General features: G+C 41.0%; 1 protein-coding gene across 2 annotated transcripts; it reads right to left on the minus strand.

Annotated features, from left to right (window-relative positions):
• Window positions 1–297: 297 nt before the first annotated feature.
• On the minus strand, window positions 298–23,649 carry fgd6 (FYVE, RhoGEF and PH domain containing 6). Of its 2 annotated transcripts, none has more exons than XM_031313511.2 (21): window positions 23,383–23,649; window positions 19,491–21,558; window positions 15,774–15,885; window positions 13,048–13,115; window positions 12,909–12,939; window positions 10,248–10,399; window positions 9,226–9,382; window positions 8,605–8,692; window positions 7,750–7,800; window positions 7,585–7,643; window positions 7,429–7,500; window positions 6,747–6,815; window positions 6,498–6,581; window positions 5,587–5,666; window positions 5,382–5,484; window positions 4,685–4,828; window positions 4,496–4,598; window positions 3,818–3,912; window positions 3,579–3,707; window positions 3,342–3,490; window positions 298–2,046 (listed from the first exon to the last, which is right to left on the minus strand). In XM_031313511.2, the coding sequence occupies exons 1-21, from the start codon at window positions 23,390–23,392 to the stop codon at window positions 2,004–2,006; spliced, it is 3,867 nt and encodes a 1,288-aa protein (XP_031169371.1). In that variant the 5' UTR covers window positions 23,393–23,649; the 3' UTR covers window positions 298–2,003. The 2 variants fall into 2 exon arrangements, with proteins under 2 accessions (XP_031169371.1, XP_031169370.1); XM_031313510.2 differs by having other exon boundaries at window positions 19,482–21,558.
• Between the last annotated feature and the right edge of the window lie 189 nt (window positions 23,650–23,838).

Below are 23,838 nucleotides of genomic sequence, written 5' to 3' on the forward strand. Positions count from 1 at the left end.
TTGGGGTTGGAGTGTGGTCTAGACCTACTCTTATCCGTAAAGTGTCTCGAGATAACTCTTGTTATGATTTGATACTATAAATTGAATTAAAAAAAATGTCTTATCACACAAACCAGTGCTTTGATCGCTTGCTCCAAGAGACCCAGACGATAGATGCAAATGACAAACAGTTGAACTACTTCCTCCCACATGCATTTGTCTGCACTCTGCAATTAAGTAGTGACAGTGGTTTGTACAGCTCCCTGCTTTTCATCCTTTGAAGTCACAGAACAGGAAATGAATACAGGACAAGATATGTATTTATATATATTTTATTAAAAACTGTTGCCTGACAGTTTAGAATCATTGTTTATAGGAGAATCTAACTCTAATAGAGTAGATGTTTACAAATGGCCGAAGTTAATGTACAATCATCAAGAAATACATGCTTACTAGCTCCTGACTAGCAGATGTATACCTCACTAACACAAATCTGAAAGAGGCACACATTGTATGACGACATCAGCCAATGAGCTAAAATGACAGAAGTATCCCTTCACTAAAAAAGAGTAGGAATTTGGGTTTCTCCCACTGTGAAATCTGCCATAACAGGGTAGTGCAACATGGCAACCTAACCAAGAAGAAACATACCTTCAAAAATGACTTGAATGAATGAATTTTTGAAACTACAAACCTCGAGTACCCTGGCTAGACAGTGAGTAGTCATGCGAACTGGATGCTTAAATTTGTCATTATTTTGTGAAAAATGTCAAACAGAGCACCTATATTATTACAATTCATCTCAAAACAGGAGATATACGGCACAGTTTCTGCAAAATTAAAAATGTTTTCTTCCTTTTGAGCATTTCCTTAGAAATATAGTTCATGCATACTTTCCACAGTATTTGCCCATAACAAAAAAAATCCCCTTTTTCTTTACGTTTTCTTTTTAATTTAAAAGAATAATTGTTGGAAACATATTTCCTAACAAACCCTGACACCCTAAATAAGCGGCAGCCTGTGCTTTACAAACAATAAATTTTCCTATTTTATAAATATTAGCTTTTGGCTTTGATATAAAAAAAAAAGGTCAATGTTGCTCTTTTATGTCTATACACCGTTTTACCCATTAACCATATCTAATGTGGCTAAACAGGCAAAACAAAAAACATTTTAATTGCATGAAAAATATCTACATTATTCAGGACATTTCCAGTTTTTTCCAGGATGCTGTTTCTTTAACCCATCACTTAAATGTTTTGTACGTTCAATTTAAAAATACAGGTGTAAAACCTCTTAACCAGAGAGATCAACCTAGAGAGCAGAATATCAACTTCCTGTTTCTTTGTAGAAGCTGGATTTTCACAGTAAAATCCCACCCTGTTACGTCATTAAACTCTTGAACACACACCAACGAGACTTTGCATCCACGATACAGATGAAACATCTTACCATTTTGAATATTTTATGTGTCGTGTTTTTTCAATTCTACGTTTAGATTTTGCCTTAACAAAATGACATGGTAGGTTTTATTAAACTACTAAGAAGGCGGCCAGTTGTGTATATTTTGTTTCACACAAAAAGTAGCTCCTTCATCCATTTACATTTAAAAATACTTCCTAGACTTCCTAGGATTTCTGAGGGCTTTAAATATTCCTGACAACTGTTCTGTCTCACTTCCACACACACACACACACACACACACACACACACACGCGCGCTCCTGGACTTGACCTTTGACCCACAGCTGTGACAAACTATTAAACTCTGACCTCAGCTGAGCATCAGTAACGTTAGCTGTTGTTGGTAGAAAATGTGTTAAGAGAAAAAGAATCCACTTCTTTGAGGGAAAAGCAGTTCGGTTTCCCCACATAAAGTACAGTAAATGTGGCGTTCTGCAGTGGGTTTCTGTTGAACAGTCCATCGGGAGTCCTTCCTGAGCTGGTGACCCCTGACCTAAGATCAATCGGGGGTCGTAAGTTGTCTATCAACTGGCTCCGGGGCTGTGATGCTGTAAAACCAAATTACTGTTCAAGAATCATTGCCTCTTGGAAGGCTTCGATCCATCTAAAAGATAAAAACACAACAGAACATTAGCTACAAATTTAAACAAACACATTCAAGTGAACAATACTATACCTTTACTTAATAACATCATTTAAAGTTATAATGGTATAATATATTAATATAGAATCATTTAAAGATTTTCATAAAACAAACCATAATGAATGATTTTTTTATCGTTGAAATTTCTTTAGCAATAGCCATTTAATATATATATATAGATATATAGTAGATAGATACATTTTAGTGTCATTAAATGTGTTTCCACAGAGTGCATTATGTGTGCCTCCTGAAAATAGATACATTTACTGTACATACAACTAAAAAACATTACAGAATACATAGTAATAATTGTCTATATATGGTATTTGTTTTTATTTTCAGTGGTGGAGTCCGCCATTCCGGTTATGGATTTAAATTTAAACGCATGAGGGATTCACAGGAAACTATGCAGCATGTAATTTAGCGTTATGCAAAGCTAACATTTCCTACTGCTGCTTCACATTAAAAGCATCCAATTGGTGACACATGTACCTTTTATTGTGAAGCAGTCACAGGAAATGCAATGTATTTGACCACATCAAAAATAAGTCTTCAAAACAAGACCATTTTTTGACAGTGGATCCGTTTTAAATATTGCAGGGAGTAATGAAACAAGACCTGCAACTTTACTGTGCCCTACTCTGGCTGTGTGCAGGATGTAATCAAATCGCAGCTTTAACTTTTATTGACTTTTTTATTGAAACAATGCGTGTTTGTTTGGCTGCACTGTAAACAGAAACACCTCCTCTGCTGTATTTCTGACAAAGAAGCGGCTCATTGAGTGTTTGCTGTCGTAGTAAAGGTGCTCTAAGCGATGTCAAGCATTTTTTAGACTACAATGTTTTTTGACACATACAGCAAACATCTCCTCACTATCCGCTAGCTGCCTGTCCCCTGAACACACTGTAAAGAAACGCCACCAAAAACAAACTGCGCCAACCTGCACCACTAAATATAACAAACAGTGTTCCAGCCAATAACCGACAAGAAGGACTTGGGGGTGGGGGTTGGGGTGTTAGTACGCGGAAGGGAGGGGGAGGGGACGGGATGAGGAGGAGGGAGGGGCAAGCTAGCCTCGTTTTGTTTGACAATACTTTGAACGTCAACAAGAAGTGCTGTCACCCAACATCGCTTAGAGCACCTTTAAACTGCACTTGCTATTACCACGATAACCGCTGGGGTCGCCAAATCAACCACGACTAAAATGTTATAGGATTACAAACTGAAGGCACTGCCTGCCATTCAAATTCAAATACCTTTGTGCGGTGGGGATGTCGTCAGCTTTAAAGATGTAAAACAGCGTATTTTTGTGATACAGCTTAAACTGCAGCTTCTGAGCCGGCCCGTTCTTCTCCTCCCTCAGGAAGAAACCGAGCAACGGCTGACTCTCCAAAGCTGCAACATCCTAGAGGCAGAAATAATTACTCAACCAAAAAGGTATAAAAGCTATACAGAGTTAAGTAAAAACCAAAAAAAATCAACAGTGTGAGTACCTCGCTGGCAGCGTAGGTGTACAGGACTTTATTCTTGATGACAAACCACAGCCTCTTCCACTGCTTTTTGTTGCCTTTGGACCTGTTTAAGTAACCGCTCATGGAGGAGTTCTCAGTGTTGGCGGACACCTGGAAAAACAGAATGAGAAAAAAACAAATAACTTCACATACTCGCTACACATAAGATGCTAAAAATGAACCCAAAACATACCAAGGAAATGTTAATTTATGTTCCTTGCCTCTTTTAGTGCAGCAGGAATCTTCTTCTGTTTTCTAGTGAAGGAGAAAGCTCCAGATTTGATAGGAGAAACTGATGTTGAGGCACAGCGGTCACCTAAAAAAAAACAAAAAAACAGTAAATTGACCATTTGGTTCCATCACAAGTAAATAATGTCATGTTTAAAGATGCTCTAAGCGACGTCACACGTTTTTTTAGGCTACAACATTTTTTGTCACATACAGCAAACATCTCCTCACTATCCACTAGCTGCCTGTCCCCTGAACACACTGTAAAAAAACGCGGTCTCTGTGGACAGCCCAGGCTCCACAAACAAAAACAAACATAACAAACAGTGTTCCAGCCAATAACCGACAAGAAGGATTTGGGGGTGGGGGTTGGGGGGTTAGTGCGACGGAAGGGAGAGGGAGGGGACGGGATGAGGAGGAGGGAGGGGCGAGCTAGCCTCTGTTTTGTTTGACAATATTTCGAACGTCAACAAGAAGTGACTTCACCCAACATCGCTTAGAGCACCTTTAAGGATACGTCTGGTGGTTTTCTATACTTTTTTAATTGTCAGTATCATCAACAAATCCCAGGAAAAGACCAAAACAAACAAACTTGTTAGTAGATACATTCATTATTGTTCATTATTTTTGGTTTTTTAAATATGATGAAACTGAACTCCATCTTTACTTACTGTTCTCCTGCAGTTTAACAAAGCAGTGATCACACACACGTGCCGGCTGGTTCTTCAAGTACTCTAGGTAGTACTTATTGGCAGAGCATGCCTGACACACCACCTGTCAGACATACATGTAATTGCGTTGAGAAGGCGGTTAATGAAACAATGTGTTGTAGGAGTAGTGGTAGTCAGAGTGGTACAGACCCGGCCACAGGCGCGACAGTGATGCCTCCTCCAGGTGAGGGTGAACTCGCAGGTGCAGATCATACACATGGTGGCCCTCAGGTCTGGGATCCAGATGGGAGCCTTTGAGCCTAATGGGGCTCCGGTGTCCACAACACCCTCTGCCTGAGTCAAGACAGATCGAGGGTTAACATGGACACATTCAGGGCTGATTTAGAACTAGCCTATATCCACGACGTTCCACTTCTGGGATTGCTCCGGTGCCGCAGGATATTCCGCCGGATGCATATCTTTTTGCCGATGTCCGTTACCTCCCGCTTTCTTTGTGTTGTCATTTTAAACTCCAGTGGATTTATGAGGACTATGATTAACTTCTCCTCAGATCTCTGCAGGGTAAATCCAGACAGCTAGCTAGACTATCTGTCCAATCTGAGTTTTCTGTTGCACAACTAAAACAACCTTTGAACGTACACTTTCCACAAAAACAAGTTCCTTCCCGAGGCTATTTTGCAGTGGCTCTGCACGGAGCTTAGCGCCGCCCATGACGATTGTGATTGGTTTAAAGAAATGCCAATAAACCAGAGCACGTTTTTCTCCCATCCCAGAATGCTGTGTGGACTAGCCAGACCCTCCTCCGCAGCGCTGTGAAGGAAGGTCTGGCAATGCGAGACTAACTTAGAACATCACCAACACACCCACACAGATTTTTTAGTTTTACCTCCTCCTGACTTCGACTTGATATGAAGGTTATTTTCTTCTTCGTGTAGTCGTCTATGGCCTTAGCGATGGCCTCCAGCCACTCGTCTCTCTCTGTAGCTGAGCTGCAAGCACAAAATACATCCAAAGCTACAGCTACAGCGAACACAACCAATTACATTTAAAGCTCATTATGGGCAGAATCTGATGAAGACTGGACTGCTGACCTGGCAGACAGGATGAAAGAGCGTTCAACACTTTCAATGTTCAGCTCATTCTGATAGGCCTCCTGGCTGGGTTTACTCACCTAGAAAAATACACCAGAAATCCATTAATAACCACCAGAGATTGTGCACCATGTACAATGTATGAGCAATGTTCAAACTGTTGCTGAAAACTCAGCCTCAATAATTCCCTAGACCCAAAGTTTCTGTGTGGATTAACACAAAAAATGCAATATGGAAGCAAATATTAAAAATAAATAAAGAACAACCTTAAACATGAGAACAAAGAGACAACATAGTCGGTAGAAATAGGAATAATCAGTGTAGATTGAGGAAGTAAGTATATAAAAGAAATTTAAAGTGCCCATATTATGCTCATTTTCAGGTTCATAATTGTATTTAGAGGTTGTACCAGAATAGGTTTATGTGGTTTAATTTTCAGAAAACACCATATTTTTGTTGTACTGCACATTGCTGCAGCTCCTCTTTTCACCCTGTGTGTTGAACTCTGTGTTTTAGCTACAGAGTGAGGCATCTCACTTCGCACATGTGCAGTAAGTACTGTTAGGTTAGTACAGTTGCAGAGTATGAGGGAGTGCCATGCTAGCAGCTAGTAACATGTGTTACAAAGTGACGCATGTTTGTTTGTCTCTGAAGTAAAGGCTGGACTACAATAGAGCTGTTTGGAGCAGTTTGTGAACAGTGTTTTCTCTGGAAGATGGTAAGTCCCTTTGGGGTGGACTTTGGGCTTTTTCACTTTGTAAACCTATAACGCGAACAAAAAAGATATTTAACACAATAAAGGAAAGTGAAAAAGCCAAAAAGCATAATATGAGCACTTTAAAGTAAAGAATTTAAATAAAAAATGACTGGGGCACCATTACAGTGTGTTGTGTTTGCAGTGCATCTCTAACCTTCATCCCAGCCAGAGAGAGGACACTGTTGAGTTTATACTGGCCAGACTGGACCGGAGTGGTGTACATGAGTGCATCATTAAACTGAAGAAAACACAATAAGTAAAACATACAGACAGATTTACAGAGGTACAAGAAAATGCAAACATATATTTAAATCAACTCCATTTTGAGAGTAAAGACAGGTAAGAGAAACGTAAAAGCAAAATGTAAACTGGAGTCACAAACAATGTTTCATGTATCGCTCACCAGAAAGAACACTCGTGGCTGCATGACTTTCCTGGACAGCTTCATTAGTGTGCCCTCCTTCAGAAACACCTGCAAATATCAACACGTTCGGTCTCAATGGGTTGCATTTAAAAAAACACATATAGTATTTAGAGTCCAGTGGCTACAGAATATTTTAATTTTCTAAAAATAAGTTTAAAATAACCAAGACAGAAACAGGAACCATCGGAAGCACAGAAGAGGGTGAATGTAGGAGCATATTTGGCATTATTATTATCAGTTAAGAGACCTGTTGAGTCTGCAGTATTTTGTATTTATTTACTTAAAGATATATTCAAATGTGTTTTAAAGTCTTGTTATTTAATTAATGTGAATTTCGGTGCAGATAAAATATTTCTATGTCTCGTATTTGTTAAACAGCTATTTGAAATATCAGCAACACTGGTATTTGGCAGTCTTTTGAGAGAATTTACACATGTGTGATAATTCTGCGCCAGTGTTTGTGTATGTGTGTGTGTGTGTGGGTGTGTGTGGGTGTTGGCCCGTCCCCGCAAAGCTCCGACCTGCAGACAGCAGAGGAGCAGAAGAAAGTAGCTGCACCTTCGCCAAAATGAAGACTGAAAAACAGAACTATTTTGATACAAACATTTTGGTTTGGGGAGGGGTTTTACATGTTGGTCCTGGCAACACTTTTGAGACTTACCCTGCCTGGCTGAACGATCTCATGGTGACCATTGAGACTGTACTGAATCTGCATCAGCTTCTGAAAGTTATCCTGAAAAATAACATCAGAGAGGTGAGGAGAAACCCGAGGCTGAGGTAGACGACATTTAAAGCATTGTGCGGGATAAGGTCTTACCCCTTGTTTCATAATATCATTTGCATGGTTGGCCACTTCTTTCACTATGCTGAGAGCAGCTGCACGGATAGCAAAAATAAAAACATTAGTGTTTTGGCATACGTTCTCTTTGTTAACAGCGCAAATTGATGTCCTGGTAGACACTAATGGTGAGTATTGTCTAACCTTGTGTGTCTTTATAATCCTCAGAGTCCTCTGGGAGGTTCTTCAGATAATCTGAAAAAGAGGTTTCAATTCATTTTGAGCAAAAAAGGTGGATAGTGTGGACCAGCTGGGTAAAGGTGCAGGACAAACAGAACCGCGACAAGAGAAAAGGAGAGGCTGATCCCAGATGTATTTTGTAATACAACGTTTCGACCTGCAAGGCCAACATCCACCTACAGTTTGTACATTGTGCAGAATATGAATTATAAGAAACAAATCAATTTTTGCTCTACATGTTAGCACCAGTGGGAGACATAAAACCCCAACATTACAAGATTTAATATCCTTTATACCTTCTTTGATGATTTAACAAGTGTTTTATGCCAAATTCATAATTTTCAGTGTTCAGACAGCTCCTCATTTGCCTTAAAAATGAATTTTTATTTGCAAATTGTTCTGCAGAATTTGACCCGTGTGTCAAACAGGAACGCCTCAGGTTTATATTACTGTTACTGTCCACTGGGTGCCAGTATGGTGCCCTATGTATATGCTTGAGCCACTGTTGAATGCCATTTGCCTGAGGAAGACCCAGCAGGGTCGAAACGTTTCAGCACAGTAAAGGTATGGGAGTATTAGCAGAGTGCGGGCATTTCATTCATTTCAGTTGTATCCAGCCCCTTTTTGCCCTGCACATGAGGTGGGGATGTGCATACTACCACTACTGCTCTACCAAGACAAAGAAAGACGTGACTCTAGACCTCAGTTCCATTCACGTGTGACCAATAAAGGAGTGCCCTGATTCAATAAACTCTTTGACCTTTGCACAGGATTGTAGAACAGATAACAGGGAGTGGATGTGTGTCATGGTGTTGGTACCTGTGAGCAGCAGCTGGTACTGAGGGATCCTCTGCACAGGCTTCAGCAGGTAGTGTTTCAGAGCCAGACTGGCACATCTTGGACTCATCTGAGACGAAACAAACGGACACTGAAGCTTCCAATTAACCGTTTGAGATACGTGTAGAGTGTTTTGGTGGCTGCTACATGCTTCTAGATTAAAGTTGTAGACAGCTGAACTATGTTATTTTTATAATGTCTGTAGTTACTGTGAAGGTATGATTTTTTTAGATAATGTAAAATAAACAATCCGCATTAAAATCCTGCTTGAAAAGGTGCTGATGTGCTTTAGTCTACCGAGTGATTAGATGTTTGAAAGAAAATGACAAAAAGGCCTGATAAAAAGTTAATCGAGATACCAGGAAAACTAAATTGGCTTGTTACAGCTTTATAAAATGAAAAAGAAGAAAAGACTTGATTACATTTTTGTCAATTAATTAATAACTTAGCCAAAAAGATAGATCATTCATTAGTGGAAATAATTGTTAGCTGGAGCCAAGAGTAATAATGCAATAACAATAAGAAAAGTAATGCTATTCCAACCTTCACTGCAGGAAAACACATAATAAAAAAACAAACACACAACCCTTTTTGCAGCTTTACCTCAAACTCTCTGACAACAGCGGCAAATGCGGTGTTTTTCCTGCACTGTTCGTCTAACAGAGCCACGTTGTTGTCAAACTGCCGGATATAGGTGGAGTACATCTTCAGGTAAGGACCCTTCTGGACAAAGATGTCCGCCAGTCTCTGGTGGTCGCTCCTGTAACGAGACAGAAATAAACAGCTCCCTTCAATAACATTGCTAAAAAAAAGAGTCCAGTAGAGCAGCAGCATGAGGACATGAGGAGGAAATGATCCGAGAACCTTAACCCTTCAGTTAAACACAAAGTAGGTAAAAAACACTTAGTGGTATTTGGAAGAAAACTGATAATGGTGAAAGTGCCCAAACTGTCCATTAAAATTGTTAATCGCATTGTAAAACTGCACAAAGGTAACAATTACAACAAGTCAATATTGAAACAGGAAACAGCTCTGCAAAATGTAACATCTGACTTATACAACAGACTGTTTGGATGTTAACTTTAGCATTCACCTTTGTTTAAAATATAAGTGGTTTGAATAAGTTTATTTATTTATGTTATTTTTTTATAAATTGTACTGCTCAGAGTCATTACTCAGTCAAATCTGAACACAAGGACATGATACACATATTTTAGATTCAGTTTGACTTACACTTCCTGAGGAAAACATTATCTCAGATCTCCATCGAGAAAATACGATACCATAAATCCACTTTGAAATCATAGAAAAAAGACACTCCTTAGAACTGCAGAACTTGAATGAGAATCTTTATGTTTTGACGTTTTCTTCAGTATCAAAGTAATCCAGTGATGGTTGTTTGTACATCAATGGGTGCACTGCAAAAAGGAACCACTAATAGCTAATATTGCATAATGGTGCTAGTTTGCCAAAATGTTAACAAATACAGGCTAAAAAAATGCAGGGCTCAAGTATGCCCACATGGTAACTCATTGAATTGTGGCAACATCCCCCAGAGCATTATGGGAGCTGTAGTTGCAAAAATGTGAGTGTGTGTGTGTGTGTGTGTGTGTGTGTGTGTTTACCAATGTGCCACTCTGTCCTCCAGCTCCCTCAGCAGGTCTCGGTTGAGCTGGTAGAGTTGTGGCAGGTAATACAGGATCTGGCTGAGGATTCGCTCATCCACCACGGGCTTCCCATTCTGACGGGTTGCCTTGGCAACAGCATCCCGAAAGTCCTGAAGAGACAAGGAGGGGGAATGTAATCATTATTTCACACAACCACAGCTGTACAGGGTGGGGTGACATGACAACATACTGTATTGCAGCTGAACAGGAACACCTGGTTATCACCTCATAAACTGCCCCCCCCCCCCTCCCACACACACACACACACACCTGACTCAGCACTCTTGACTTTGTCCAGCGTGCCAACACACACATACACCTGGAAGGAAGCAGGGAGGCCATGCAGGATCCCAATGTCCTGGTTAATATGTGCTCTTTCCCACTCTCTCTCACACACACACACACACACACACACACACACACACACACACAAGTACGTAATATACACCTCGAATGGACTGCAACATTTCAGGTGACAAGCAGATTTAATTTAGCATTAAAGAAAAACGTGATAAAACATTTTTATAGATTTAATTTGATGTGATATGTATTTGTGATGAAGTGTTTATCTTGTATAATCTTTATACAAAATGTCATGCTCAATGTTTCTCATCAGGTTTATTATATCAACTACAAGAAACAAGACGAGCCAATTACATTTCTCCATTTCCCAACACTCATGCTGAAACAGATACACAACTAACAAAAACAAATACCAAAGCTTAACAAAGAAGAAGGAAAAATTTTAGGGTTCATACAAATTTTATTTAAATATATTTTAATTATAATGCACTATTATCACGGCTTATAAATCAACCACTTGTGCACTTATAATGTGACACAAAAAAAATGGCCACTATCAGTCCTGACAAAACCGCCATCTTATTCACACAAAACACACATGGACGTTGGTTACAAATAAACCAACTTCAAAAATAGGGACAAAAATGTAAACACATCGGCTGGACGACTTGCCACAAATATGGCAATATATGACACATAGTCACCAACCCACACACACACACACCTGCACAAACACTGCACATTGACACACAGAGGATTATCTAAGGTATGTGTGTGTCTGGAGGTCTTCTCTGTGGCCTGAGGAAGCAGCTGCCAGGCCGTCGGCGCAGAGAGAAGAATGCGATATGACCTCTTTTCTTGGACAGAGCACCACGCCCTCCCCCCGTCAATCACAGGACCAAGTATTCTACTTAATCCTGCCGTGGGTTTCACTAAAGCCATGTCTGAGGCGGCCAGACAGGTGGACCCTCGACCCGTCTCACCTGGGATCCCCCTCAGGACAGACCGACTACAGACTCTGTCCTTGTCATAAACATGAACATATATAAAGGCAGAGCTTCCCTGTCAAATGTTACAACTAACAAACAAAAATACATACAAAGACATAAAAAGTACTTTAATATATTACACGCTAAGTTTACAAATACTGACATTAAAAGGCACAACCTGATTTTTCTCATGTCATTGTGTACTGTTCATTTTTTTTTTTTTTTTACACACACTTTCCCTAAAAAAACTACAACAACCAGACGTCATCCAGTCACATAGTTCCTGTTAGTCTTCATTCAAAACAGAGACGCATGCAACACGATGAGCGATAATACAGCATTTTAGCATATTTCTTTGAAACAGAATCTTTGGGTGGTGATGGCGCAGTGGATATAACGCATGCCTTTGGTGTGGGAGATCCGGGTTTGATTCCCACTGCGATACATCAACCAATGTGTCCCTGAGCAAGACACTTAACCCCTAGTTGCGACCTCATATACAGTATATAGCAATTGTAAGTCGCTTTGGATAAAAATAAATGACATGTGATGTTTAAAGCAGAGCATGTTACAGACTCAGGGAACCCTAACAACCACAAGTATGTATTTAAATGTATAATTAATTGTGACTGTCATTTGGATTTGTATACACATTGGCCAGCCTTACATAGACATACTAAAACAAAACTACAAAAGTTATCTTTTCAGTGCAGTAAAAGTCCCTTTTTAAATACTTCTTGGTAATAGCTGACCATTTTCATAATTTCTGTTTATTTTCATTTTCTGTTATTGGCAACAGATTAATAAGATAATGATAATTCTCCAAAAAAAAAAAACAAAGATGGGAAAAAAATGTTTTGCCATTTAAATTCACCAGACAAACTAGGCAGCTCACGTCAACAGAGCCAAACCAAACCTGGGCTGAAGAAACACTCATGCTCACTTTTGCTCGCACAAAAACAAACACACTCTTGCCTGACAGCGTTCCCTGGTAATGGGACTGATCAAAGCACAGCCTCCCTACTTGTGGCCATGCGTTTACCTGCCCAATGCTGCCCACGGGAAACCAAAACTGTCCGACACAGCAACTTTAAAAGCCTCAGCTGGTAAGGAACTGCATTATTCAACTCTGTACGGGCACTTGAGCAACACCAGCCAAGACCTCATTAATTCATGCCTATCCCTGGGAAAAAGCTTTTGAACACCATTCAAAACAAACAAGTGTCGGCGCGAGTAACAAAACATACAGGAGGATTTATTATGTTGGGCACTCTTCTTCCCTCCACTGCAAAAAAACTAAAATTAATAAATAAATAAGTACACTTACTATGTGAAGAAGCTTCAGGACATCCACAAACCTGATACAAGAGCAGAAATACATCAGTTAGATAACCATAAAGTACAGCACATTTGAGATTATACTTTAGGAGTGTTATGTGTCCCTGGTTCATTATAAAACCACTCACACTTTCTCTGAGCTCATAATCTCCTGGGCAATGTGCACCACTTTCTTCCTCTTCATCTCATCCTCTTGCTGAAAGAAGAGAAACACAAACAGTTCAGCAATGCTACAGAAATGCTAACAGCGACCGACTTTACCAAAACATATCACTGTACGGTACACTCACAGGCTCGCTGCAAATCACCATGATCACTCAGATCCTGTTTCGCTCTGTAAAACCATCAGGTTTGAGTTTACAGCCCAAACAACAGCTCAGTCAGGCCCTGAATTAAAGCAGCAAGCTTTTTCTTTCTCCCTCTCTCTCTCTCTCCTCTCCCTGTGTCTTTCTGATGGTGTGTGTTGTTGAATGGTAATGGGGCGGTCTTTCAATGACTTAATTTGGACAGCGGCCTTGGCCCCCCACTTGACTGAAATGTCCTACTGGTCCTATCGGAGCCTGTATTTGTGATACCCTGGAGGTTTGTGGGGCGTTGGACACAGGTGCTGACAGTATCATAGAGAGGGTCACACAGGACAAAAAAAAAAAAGAAGCTCATTGAGAGAGCTATTCCTGAACCTGTAACCCTTGTGTGTTTGCTCACCATCCCCCTTTCAACACATACACACACTTCTGGAAAGCTGTAACGAACACACTTGGCAGCAAATGTGCACACAATCTCCAGTAGCTGCAGTGACAGTTTAGTCACCGGCAGTGATGTGAGACGTCCATTGTAATCTGTAAATGCTCTGCCAAGTCTACATGTTGGCATCATGTCTAAAAAACAGCTCAGAGCCATTTTTCCAAAAAAGTTGGTTCTTGGTCCTTTAGTTATGACCTGGTAACATTTCTGTAGCATTTTCCTCATCTCTTAAAGCGTAACTCTCGCCAAAATGCAACCTAGGGTCTTTTTGTGAATGTACCCGAGTCCAATTTTCGTTTAAAAGCATATTTAGGACGGAATCGCCACTTTTAACATTTACCGTATTTTCGTTTTTCGGTCAAATGGCCTTTTGAATGGGAGTCCTAGGGGCACTTTGATGCTAGCCTCAAAATAGCTATTTTTAAAACACCAAGAAGGCTCGACACAACAACTTTGCTCCAAGTATCACCAGGGTCTCTACATCTTAATGAAAGCATTGACAACATTGTTTGTGTACCCAGAGTTTACTAAAAAGAAAGGTTTTGATCAACTAACCGTAGGTCTTGTTGTTTCCGGCCGCTACCACCTCGGCAGTCAAAACGAGTCAATATCCGAATGCGAATGCACGGACTCCATATGAGGCTCCTTTTTCAACTACGAGGTCAATATTGTTTTTCAATAACGACAAAACAAGAAATTTTCCGTGCATTTATATGGAACTAAGCTTTAGGTTTCCATCTTTACTCTCCTTCCTGTTATGTTGCATTCGGAAATCAATTGTTTTTGACTGACTAAAATGGCTGCAGCCGGAAACGACAAGACCTACGGTGAGTTGTTCAAAACCTTTTTTAGTAAACTCTGTGTACACAAACAATGTTGTCAATGCTTTCGTTAAGGTGTAGAGACCCTGGTCATACTTGGAGCAAAGTCTCATGTTGTGTCGAGCCTGCTTAGTGTTTTAAAAATAGCTATTTTGAGGCTGGCATAAAAGTGCCCCTAGGACTCCCATTCAAAAGGCCATTTGACCGAAAAACGAAAATACGGTAAATCTTAAAAGTGGCGATTCCGTCTTAAATATGCTTTTAAGCGAAAGTTGGACTCGGGTACATTCACAAAAAGACCCTAGGTTGCATTTTGGCGAGAGTTACGCTTTAAGTGTGAATAAAAGTAGCCTTATCAAAGCAGTGGCTCCAAACATGGAGTTCAGGAACCCTCAAGGGGTCGCAAGATACATCTGAGAGGTCAAAACATTTCTGTTGCACAATTCTTTTTTATGACTTCTCGTAAATCTTTGCTATTAAGAGTTTGAATGACTTTTCAACCAAAAATGGAAAACATTTGGCTTTGGACTGTTTCCTCAGACAAAACCAATTTGAAGATGTCACTGTGGTCTCTAAAATGGCAAATTTTCTGTCATTTTATAGATACAACAAATAATGTGTGTTTTCATTTATTTCAGCCATAATGAGTCTTGTGTAGCCAGACCCATCTCCACAGCGCTGTGTCTGCGATAGAGAAAGGTATGGAAGCAGCCATTATCATTCAGCTATGTAGGAAAAAAAACGCTCTGGCTTGTTTGTATTTCTTTAAACACGATCACAATCGTCTTGGGTGGGGCTAAGCCCCGACTGCAGCGACAGAGCCCTTGCAAAATAGCGGAGATAGAGGAAGGGCAGGAGAATGCCGGCCTAAAAAGCCAGCCAATGGCAAGCTTACACTAACAGTCTACATTCAGTGAGTCAGACTACACCATAATGGACTATTTCTGTTAAAATGACAGTTTCAAAAGAATTAAAGTTGACATCTAATTTTCTGTGCCTTTCTAAAAAAATATTGTTTAAGACTTATGGGAACTGCTAGCTATTGAAAAACATATACCAACAAGGTTGTTAAACCAAATTTTTGTAAACTAGAGGCATGTCGTCGTAGGCAAACTAAATACATTTGTATTGGTTTTATAACCGGCCTAAACAAGAACAGAAATGATCCGTCATCAGGTGCTGGCAAACACTTCAGTTTCAGTTTGATACATACTTAATTTGTTTATTACTTTATATTCATTGCTGTATAACTACTGAAGTCCCCTCACAGTTTATAGGGAGGTGATTACCTGTCGGTCTGCTACGTCCAGGTGCTCCTTGCTGGAGGTGGAGCTGTGGTCCTCTTCATCTGAACTGTGGATCTCCTCCTCCTCAGAGTGGACGTCCTGCCCCAGCCAGCCACTGCAGACACCACACATTCAACACAACAAATGGGGACAGAGGGACAGTCAGAGAAAGATTAAATGGTACAGAATGTAGCTTTGCTTTAGAAGGAATGTTTAAATGTGTGCAGGAGAAGCAGAGCGGGGCTGCAGAGGAGCGTTAGTGTGAGTTCAGAAAAACACTCCCTGGATAAATAAAGATTAAAGTTTTGTGCAAGAGGGAGACTTAATGATAAATTGAGCACACATAATCTTTACTCAAAAGAAGCATATGAGTCAGTACAAGAGTGAAACTCATTCAGAGTTCTTGTACAATGAAAAATATTGATCACGCATCTTTAACGATAAGAATAATTTCTATATAATAATTTTTCATTTTGGAGGTTTAAAGAAAATGCTGGTTGAGTAGAATTTGAAAAGACCTTGCATGAGATAAAATATAGACGAGAAGACTGATCAATGAGGGATTGTATTTCAGTAATACACAGATTGAGGGGCAAAAAGCCCCTAAAACAGATTAAAGGGTTACTATACACCCCCTTAAATAAGAAAAGATCTTATTTAATGTGTGCTATTGTTATTACTATTAGAGCTAAAGCAATCAGGATATGAATTAGTTTCAAGCAAAAACAGTGAGTTGTAATAGTGATTAGGAAGTTATGGGTATTGTTTTTCAACATTTTATACACCCAAAAAAAGAATTTAAAAAAACGAGCAGATGAATCAATCAATTCAATGATAATGAAAATAATGGTTAGCTGCAGCAGTAATTATTATTTCTATTATTTCATTATGAATTCAGTATTATCAAACCTTGACTTTTGTATTGAGGTCGATATGATGCAATCATTTCACAAAATCTTTGTTGTTTAACAAGTTTGTTACTGAATTCAAACAAATTGTTATCAGATGAATATGGGCTCGCCATGCACCAAAAACAACACATGACATATATTGATATTCTTTTATTGTTATGTAGATTTCAGCCTTAAAAAAAAACATAACCTCCTTGGTGGCGATAATAAGGACTTATTATCGCCACCAAGGAGGTTATGTTTTTTTTTATATTATCATGTTTTAAGTATGCCTATATCCATAGACATATAATACTTTTTCTTGCCATTATGACTAACTTGCTGCTGGCAGCGAGACAACCTGTTGGTTCTGCTCTACTCAAAAAGTGTTGCCTGCCAGGTTACAGGTTACAGTACAAGCAGCAACATGTGTTTGTGTGTCACTTATGTTTTAATCGTTTCTCTACAGTTACGCTGTCTGATTTCAAAGGCTGATGAAATAAAATGAGGAAGACTAAATGTGTTGATTTTGCCTCCTCAGCCCTGACCTGCTGTTTCTTTCCTACACAGCGCTGCATAGCGGCTTATAGATGTTGTAGCTTGGCAAAAAAAAGGGTGAATGATCAGAATAAATATCATTAGGAAAGACTGTGGGACTGCAAACATTCTCACATTTCCTTTCACTCTCATCAGCAATAGCCCACTCTCTCCACTTCCTTGTTTTTCTTACGTGCCACCCGACAGTTTCTTTTACCTAAATCGTAATACACACCTCCCCTTCCCCCCACCCCCCCAACTTCTTTCTCTCTCATGCTTTTTCTACAGTGGAGCATTCCAAAACACTGGATCAGGCACAGAGCGCCACTTGTTTACAGCCTGAGGCTACTTACATAAACTTAACAGGCTCAGATGCCTGGGAAACACTACAGATTCACTCGCTCCCTCTTTCTCCTCTCTAAATCACCCGCTAAACACTCTGCATACCGGACAGAATTAAGAAGCAGGGGTACATCTTAATTGTTTCAACGGCTGATTTCACACCAGTGAGCCTCATCGTCACCTAACGCGGCCTCGACTTCATCACTTGTAGTGCAACGGTCGGACAGAGGAAACAGGAAGCGTGGCAGCTATCATGGGAACAGCTCCTCATCACAACAGTGTGGACTGGGCCTAATATCAAGAACAGAGTGGGTCAATGGGATCTTAATGGCATAAATGGGACTGAGTGAAAGTTGCTGTCCCTCGACGCTTCTAACACACTAGTTCTGACAATCGATTATTTGTTTTCATGTAGTCATTTACCGAGCAGAATGCCAAAGATTCTCCACTTTGAGTCTCTTAAAGCTGCACTAATCAATATTGTTTACATTAAATAGATTACATTACATTACATTACATGTCATTTAGCGGACGCTTTTATCCAAAGCGACTTCCAATTAAGTGCTTTCAACCCTGAAGGTGCAAACTCCAGACACAAAGTAGTAATTGCAAGTACATTAGCTTTAAATAAGCAAAACTACAAAGAGCCATATGAAAGTGCAGCTTTAAGAAATACAAAAGTACAAAGTATTGTATTATTACTATTGTACTAACAGGGTTAGTTGTAGCGACAAACCCACTGAGAACTATCACTGGACTCAGCTCTACAGCTCATTGTTTTGGTTCTGAAGCCTGCAACTTTACTGCTCTGATTGAGCGCTCTTATCAGTGTCGTTTTCAGCGGAAATGCTCTGATAAACCCTCTGTACACGGACTGCCTTTTTTCCTGTATAGCCCTCTGCTGCTTTTCCACAGGTGTGATTTAAATGATGATTTATTTGTTCATTTACCGGGATAAGAACAGAAACTCACTCACAGAAAAGCGGAGTGATGAGGTTAGGAAGAGGCTAAACGCAGTGCGAGGGCGTGCAGGCTGAGGAGGAGGAGGCTGGTGGTTGCTGGAGGTTTATTTTCCCTGTTCTAGAGAGCTGTGTGGCGATTCTCAGACATTTCCTGCTCTGGCCACTGGAAATAACCCACAGGAAAACAGGCCGACCTGCTGCACATCAATGCACCATTCAAATTCAATGCCACTGGCTCAAAGGTTGACTTTTACACTCTTGTAAATACAAACCACTATTGTCACCTGTGCAACCTGTCGCACTCAGCGCTTCCCACACTGAAGCTACGGGTCACTTGAAACTGCATGGTGGCAGCAACTGTTGTACAGCAGGTCTGGACCTCGGCCTACAGCGACCCTCAGGCTCTTTTCATCACAAACACAAGCTGCCATTGTTCACAGCAACAACATAAAAACTTTTTTTCTCATCTTCATATACGCCACCTGTTACTGCTGGATCACTTTAGAAAGACAATTTAAAGACAAGATGAGTGCTAAAACGATTAGTCGTTAATCTATTAGTTGCAGTGTTGTGTTAGTGGTCATTTAGGAAGGGGAAATGCATAACATTTGCTGTGTCCAGCTTCTTAAAAGTGACAATTTGCTACTTTTCTGTGTTTTATGTCACTGCAAATGATATATGTCTGGGTTTTGGATTGACAAAAAGACATTTAATAGACTTAACAATTAAATCAATCAATCATAAAAATGGAAGAGAGATGTGGTTAGGGGTTAAGGCAACATTCCAGGTTTCAATCTGGCTAGCAAACTTTGTTAAGTCATTCCCCATCCCTCTCTTCCCTAAATTTGTGTCATCTCTCTACTGTAATCTCTCTAATAAATGCATAAAATGCCACAAAAAATAGACCGATTAATACAAATAATCATTAGTTGCACCCTTACAATATGTTTACAAACTTCTAAATATGCAAAATGGCGTACCCCTCGTACTCATGTTCGTGGTAGCTGTGATAGGGATCCTGCACTTCATAGATGTCTGAATCTGCTCCGTCGGAGTCATGTGGCCAGCCCAGCCTCGCACTGTGAAACGGCAGGTTCATGTACTCGGGGATCTCCTCATACAGAGGAACGTTCTCATACTCCACTGATCCCTCTCCATTTTCTCCGCAAATATCAGCCTCCACTATGCAGCTATTGGGCCGCTCCAGGCTTTTCTCCCCCCGGCTTGAGTCCACGCTGGTACAGTCCAGAGACTGCCCTCCCTTGGCCAGCAGCTTTGGCAGCATCTTGACAGACAGCCGGAGCTCCAGCAGCTTCCGGAAAGAGAGGCTCCTCTTTTGAGAGTCGGCCCGGGTTGCCAGGTCAGCTGCAGAGAAGGACTGTGCCCTCTGCTTGCCCCCCAGCGCTGGAGCTCGGCTCTTTGGCGGCACGCTGCTCCTGGACGGCATCTGCCTGCTGAAGAAGGTCACGTAGGGTCGGGAGAAGCGCCAGGCTGTTTTCTCCTGAGGAGGCGCAGGCAGCTCCCTCATTGGGGTGTTAGCATGTGGAGGTGCAGGAGGGCAGATGGAGGGTGGAGGGGCTGCTGGCAGGCTGTGTCTTTGAGGTTTTCTGGGCGGCGCCCTCGGCGACTGCTGATCGTCGGCGGAAAAGGCTTTCCTTGCATTAGCCAGAGGAGGGTGACAGCCAAGTTTGATCTGTTTGGGGAGGCTGTGAGTGATCGGGTAGCGCTCAAAGTCGCCGTACCCGTCCCCTTCATCCTCCTCCAACCGGTGCTCCTCGCCCCCTTTTGTGTGGCTCATTGAGTCAGCATGTGAGAGCAGGACTAAGGAGTGGGAGGTGTTTTTGTTAAGAGAGGGTGGCATGTGGACTGTTCTGTAAAGGCGTGGCGAGAGTGAGGTCTGTCGAGGAGGTGGGACGGGTGCGTTGGTCTCATCATCTCCAATCCCTGAGTCTTTTTGGGGTAAAAGGTTGTCACATGTGTCCTGTTTGAGCTCCTCGTCCTCTGAACTGAGACACAGACCAGCTAGAGTCAGTTTCCCCTCATCCTCTCGCATCTCAAGCCCCTGCTTCTGTTCCTCCGCCACCTGATCCTGGGCTCTGTCCTCCAGGCCATCCTGCCTCACCAGGGCTGGCTTTCTAGGTTTGCGTGGGTGAGGGACCGGGAGAGGCTTACTGGGAGCAGCAGGGACCTGCAGATCAGGGTGTAACCTGGTAGGAGATGCTTGGCTAATAGGCTCACTGCATTCTCCCTGAAAGGATTCTTCAGAAGACTCATGAGGAATGGCACTTTGGGAGACAATGATGCTGCCTGCAACATCACAGGCTGAGTCTGTTAAATCTGTGTTTTTGGTCTCAGTCTGTACATCTGCTTTTGAAACCTCAGGCTCAGCAACAGCCCTTTCCTGATGTTTTAAAGTATCTGAAGCTTTCTGCTCCTCAGGCCTCTGTGCCTCTTTGTTAACCCTGTCCAGGTGTCTCTGTCTTTGAGGTTTATCCCTGGGCTTCTTGCTAATCCCTCCACCTTCACCCTTTTCGACAGCTACTCCCTCCTCCCGGTTTTCTGCTTTCTCTTGTTGCCTCGTCCCTGTGAATCCTTCTGTAGTAATCCCATTCTGCAACAGCTCTTGGTGCAAATCGCTCCCAATCTCAGTTGTATTTCCGTTTTCCAGACGCTGGCACTGGGAACAGTCCTGGAGCCCACAGGAGCAGGTGGGAATGATGTAATCCGAGTCACGTTTGTTCGTCTCTGATAAAATCCCATTTCTAGAGTTGAGAAGGGAGAGGTTATTGCCTAAAGATTCCTGCTGTTCCTGAGATAAGATAAAGGGTTCACTGGGTTTAGGTGGCGGGGGTGAAACAGGGGAAGACGAGGCTGTGGATTTGGGAATGCATGGTTTGGGGGCAACAGCCGGTTTTGTCCTCTTGAGAGTAGCAGGGGAAGGTTGGGAGATGAGAGAAGACTGGGAGAGAAGACCTGGTTTGGGGGCGATGGGTGGGGGAGAGGGTTTGGTGGTAGCAGGGAGTTTAGGTTTGGGAGCTAATGGAGGCTTCTTCACACCTGCATGTAAAAAAAGAGGGAGGAGATTTACAGAAAAGTCAAAAATAATTTACTCACACTTCCTTTGAAATGAATCATGCAACACCAGCACACCACATAAGAGCATGCTTCATCCACACGTCCTCCTCTACTATGACCACAGACAGCTGCGAGCTGTGGTTAAAGCTCGGGTCACAGGTCACTCTTAGGGTCAAAGAACTAAGGGTTGGAGTAATCTGTGAAATAAATTCAGGCATCAAAATCAGGAGTACTGAAGGGCTTACATTTCACTTGAGGCAGGAAATACAAAGTAAAACTGGATTGATTCAATTCAGATTCACAATTGAATTTGTTCCCTCCTTCCTACTTGAGAAAGCTTGGCATGTCTTTAGTTCTTGTCTTAATTAAATTGTACAAACTAGCCTACACCAGCAGCAACCAATAATATAAACATAATTGGTATATTTCTGTTGTGTCCTCCTACTGGTAACTGTCTGCTTCTGACAGTTTGTGTTCCTACATTTTTAAAAGTCATGGTTTTGTTGTCAGAACTGAGTTACACTAAAGTGCATTGTATTGTATGCATTCTCCCCCACATGGAACTACTAAAAACATTATACTAATAAATAAATTCTACTATTATTATTAATTTAAGGTTGATGAGACCACCTCACTGTAATTAACCTGGTTAAATAAAGTTGAAATAAAAAACAGAGTCGCTACACTAATAGAAAGCTGTGAATTGAGATAGTAGGCGATATTTTTCCGCTCTACTGGCTGAAAGTCTTGGCTGGCCGACACCACGAGAAGTGGAGTCATCGAGCGGATGTTTCCGAAAAGGCCAACGACCAAAATTCGCTCTGCCCCCAATACATGCTGTTCTGCCTTTGCAGATAGAGCCTCGCTCCAAACTCTGTTTTAAAACCATTAAGTATAACGTCATTGCGCTTAAAAACAACAATACGTACGTTGTGAGACAGTAATTAACATTTGGTACTTATCATTTAGGGCGACTTTTCAATTCGGCATTCGCTTTATATTAGAAAAGTTTAACTTTAAGAATTGGTTCACACAAATGCATATCTAAATTTACCATGGATGGCGGTGATAAGCAAGGAGAAACTTTATCAAAAATGTTAATTGGTCTCTTTATCTATACGCCGAATTTGCCAGTACATGCTTACAATACCAGCAAAGTTAATAAACTATGAACTCGGAGATATAAGCCCACTAATAACTTAAGTAACATTAAACTTTTTTCAAAGATTTTTGAGGGGAGTTTGGCCTTATGTTTTCGCTGTAAAAGGCAACGCCAGGTACCTGGACTAAACCCGCTCATGTCGTGGAAAGACAAACAATCATAATAATACTATCGCACATATACCATTTCACTGAGGGCACCCCTCTTCATTCAGGCAGAACTGTTTTATATGTGAGATGTTAACACTGCAGCTTATTATCGAGTCCGACTTGTTGCATCAACAGCAGGACAGATGTTTTAAGACAAAGGATTTAACCCCCTCCAGCTGTAACAGTAGCTGTAAAATCAAACGGAAAGGGACATTTTTGACTGTGAGTGATTGCGTTTTTAGAAAGCACTCAAATTGAGGTCGAGCCCGTCCTCTTTTATATCTTTTTGAAAGCTGTTATTAAGAAAAACTGTAATTAACTGTGGCTGAGTAAAAATAGAGTAGATGCTATCGACCGTTATAACATTCAAATTACATAGTTTCCCACTTTCTGCGAATAAACTCAATACGTATTTATATTTAGTTTTAGCTAACCACAATATGCGCTTGCACAGCAGATTTTGCTAAGTTAAGTTAGCTCCCCCACGAAACAAACCTGTGCTCATGACTCCCGACTTGCTCCTTTCTCCATGAGTAAATTTACTTTCAATGGAAATACGAGAAAATCTAAGTTTTTTCCTCCTTCGACACCATTGTCAGTTTGGAAGCCACTCCAGGAAGAAAACATGCACATCCATCGCTGTTGCTCCTTATCTCGGCAGCGGATGCACGGATAAAGTCTTTACGCCTGTTACTTTTTCCATTTTCCCCGAAGTTTTTAGCCACGGTGCTTTTCCCAATAACGTCAAGTAGGACACAATAAAACAACACAGTTCCGTTTGTACATTTCAAAACAAATGTATTGTTAGATAATATCTATTGTAGTTGTTGTAATACGACGTAAAGTACAGAAGTAGGCATTCAGATATGTTCAACTGTATATTTTCAGTAAATAAAAAAAAATTCTACTGTTTGCTGTGATTCTGATTGACAAAACATTGTTAAAATGTGT

This window comes from Sander lucioperca, chromosome 20 (assembly GCF_008315115.2).
Source record: "Sander lucioperca isolate FBNREF2018 chromosome 20, SLUC_FBN_1.2, whole genome shotgun sequence".
In the NCBI taxonomy this organism is placed as follows: domain Eukaryota; kingdom Metazoa; phylum Chordata; class Actinopteri; order Perciformes; family Percidae; genus Sander; species Sander lucioperca.

Bases quoted from the DNA above. Each gene is read 5' to 3' on its own strand.
- fgd6 (XM_031313510.2), bottom strand. The intron at 7,801-8,604 runs GTACCAACACCA...CCTCTTTTTCAG, and splicing joins GTACCAGCTGCTGCTCACAG to ATTATCTGAAGAACCTCCCA. The intron at 5,485-5,586 runs GTCAGCAGTCCA...TTGTGCTTGCAG, and splicing joins TCTTTCATCCTGTCTGCCAG to CTCAGCTACAGAGAGAGACG.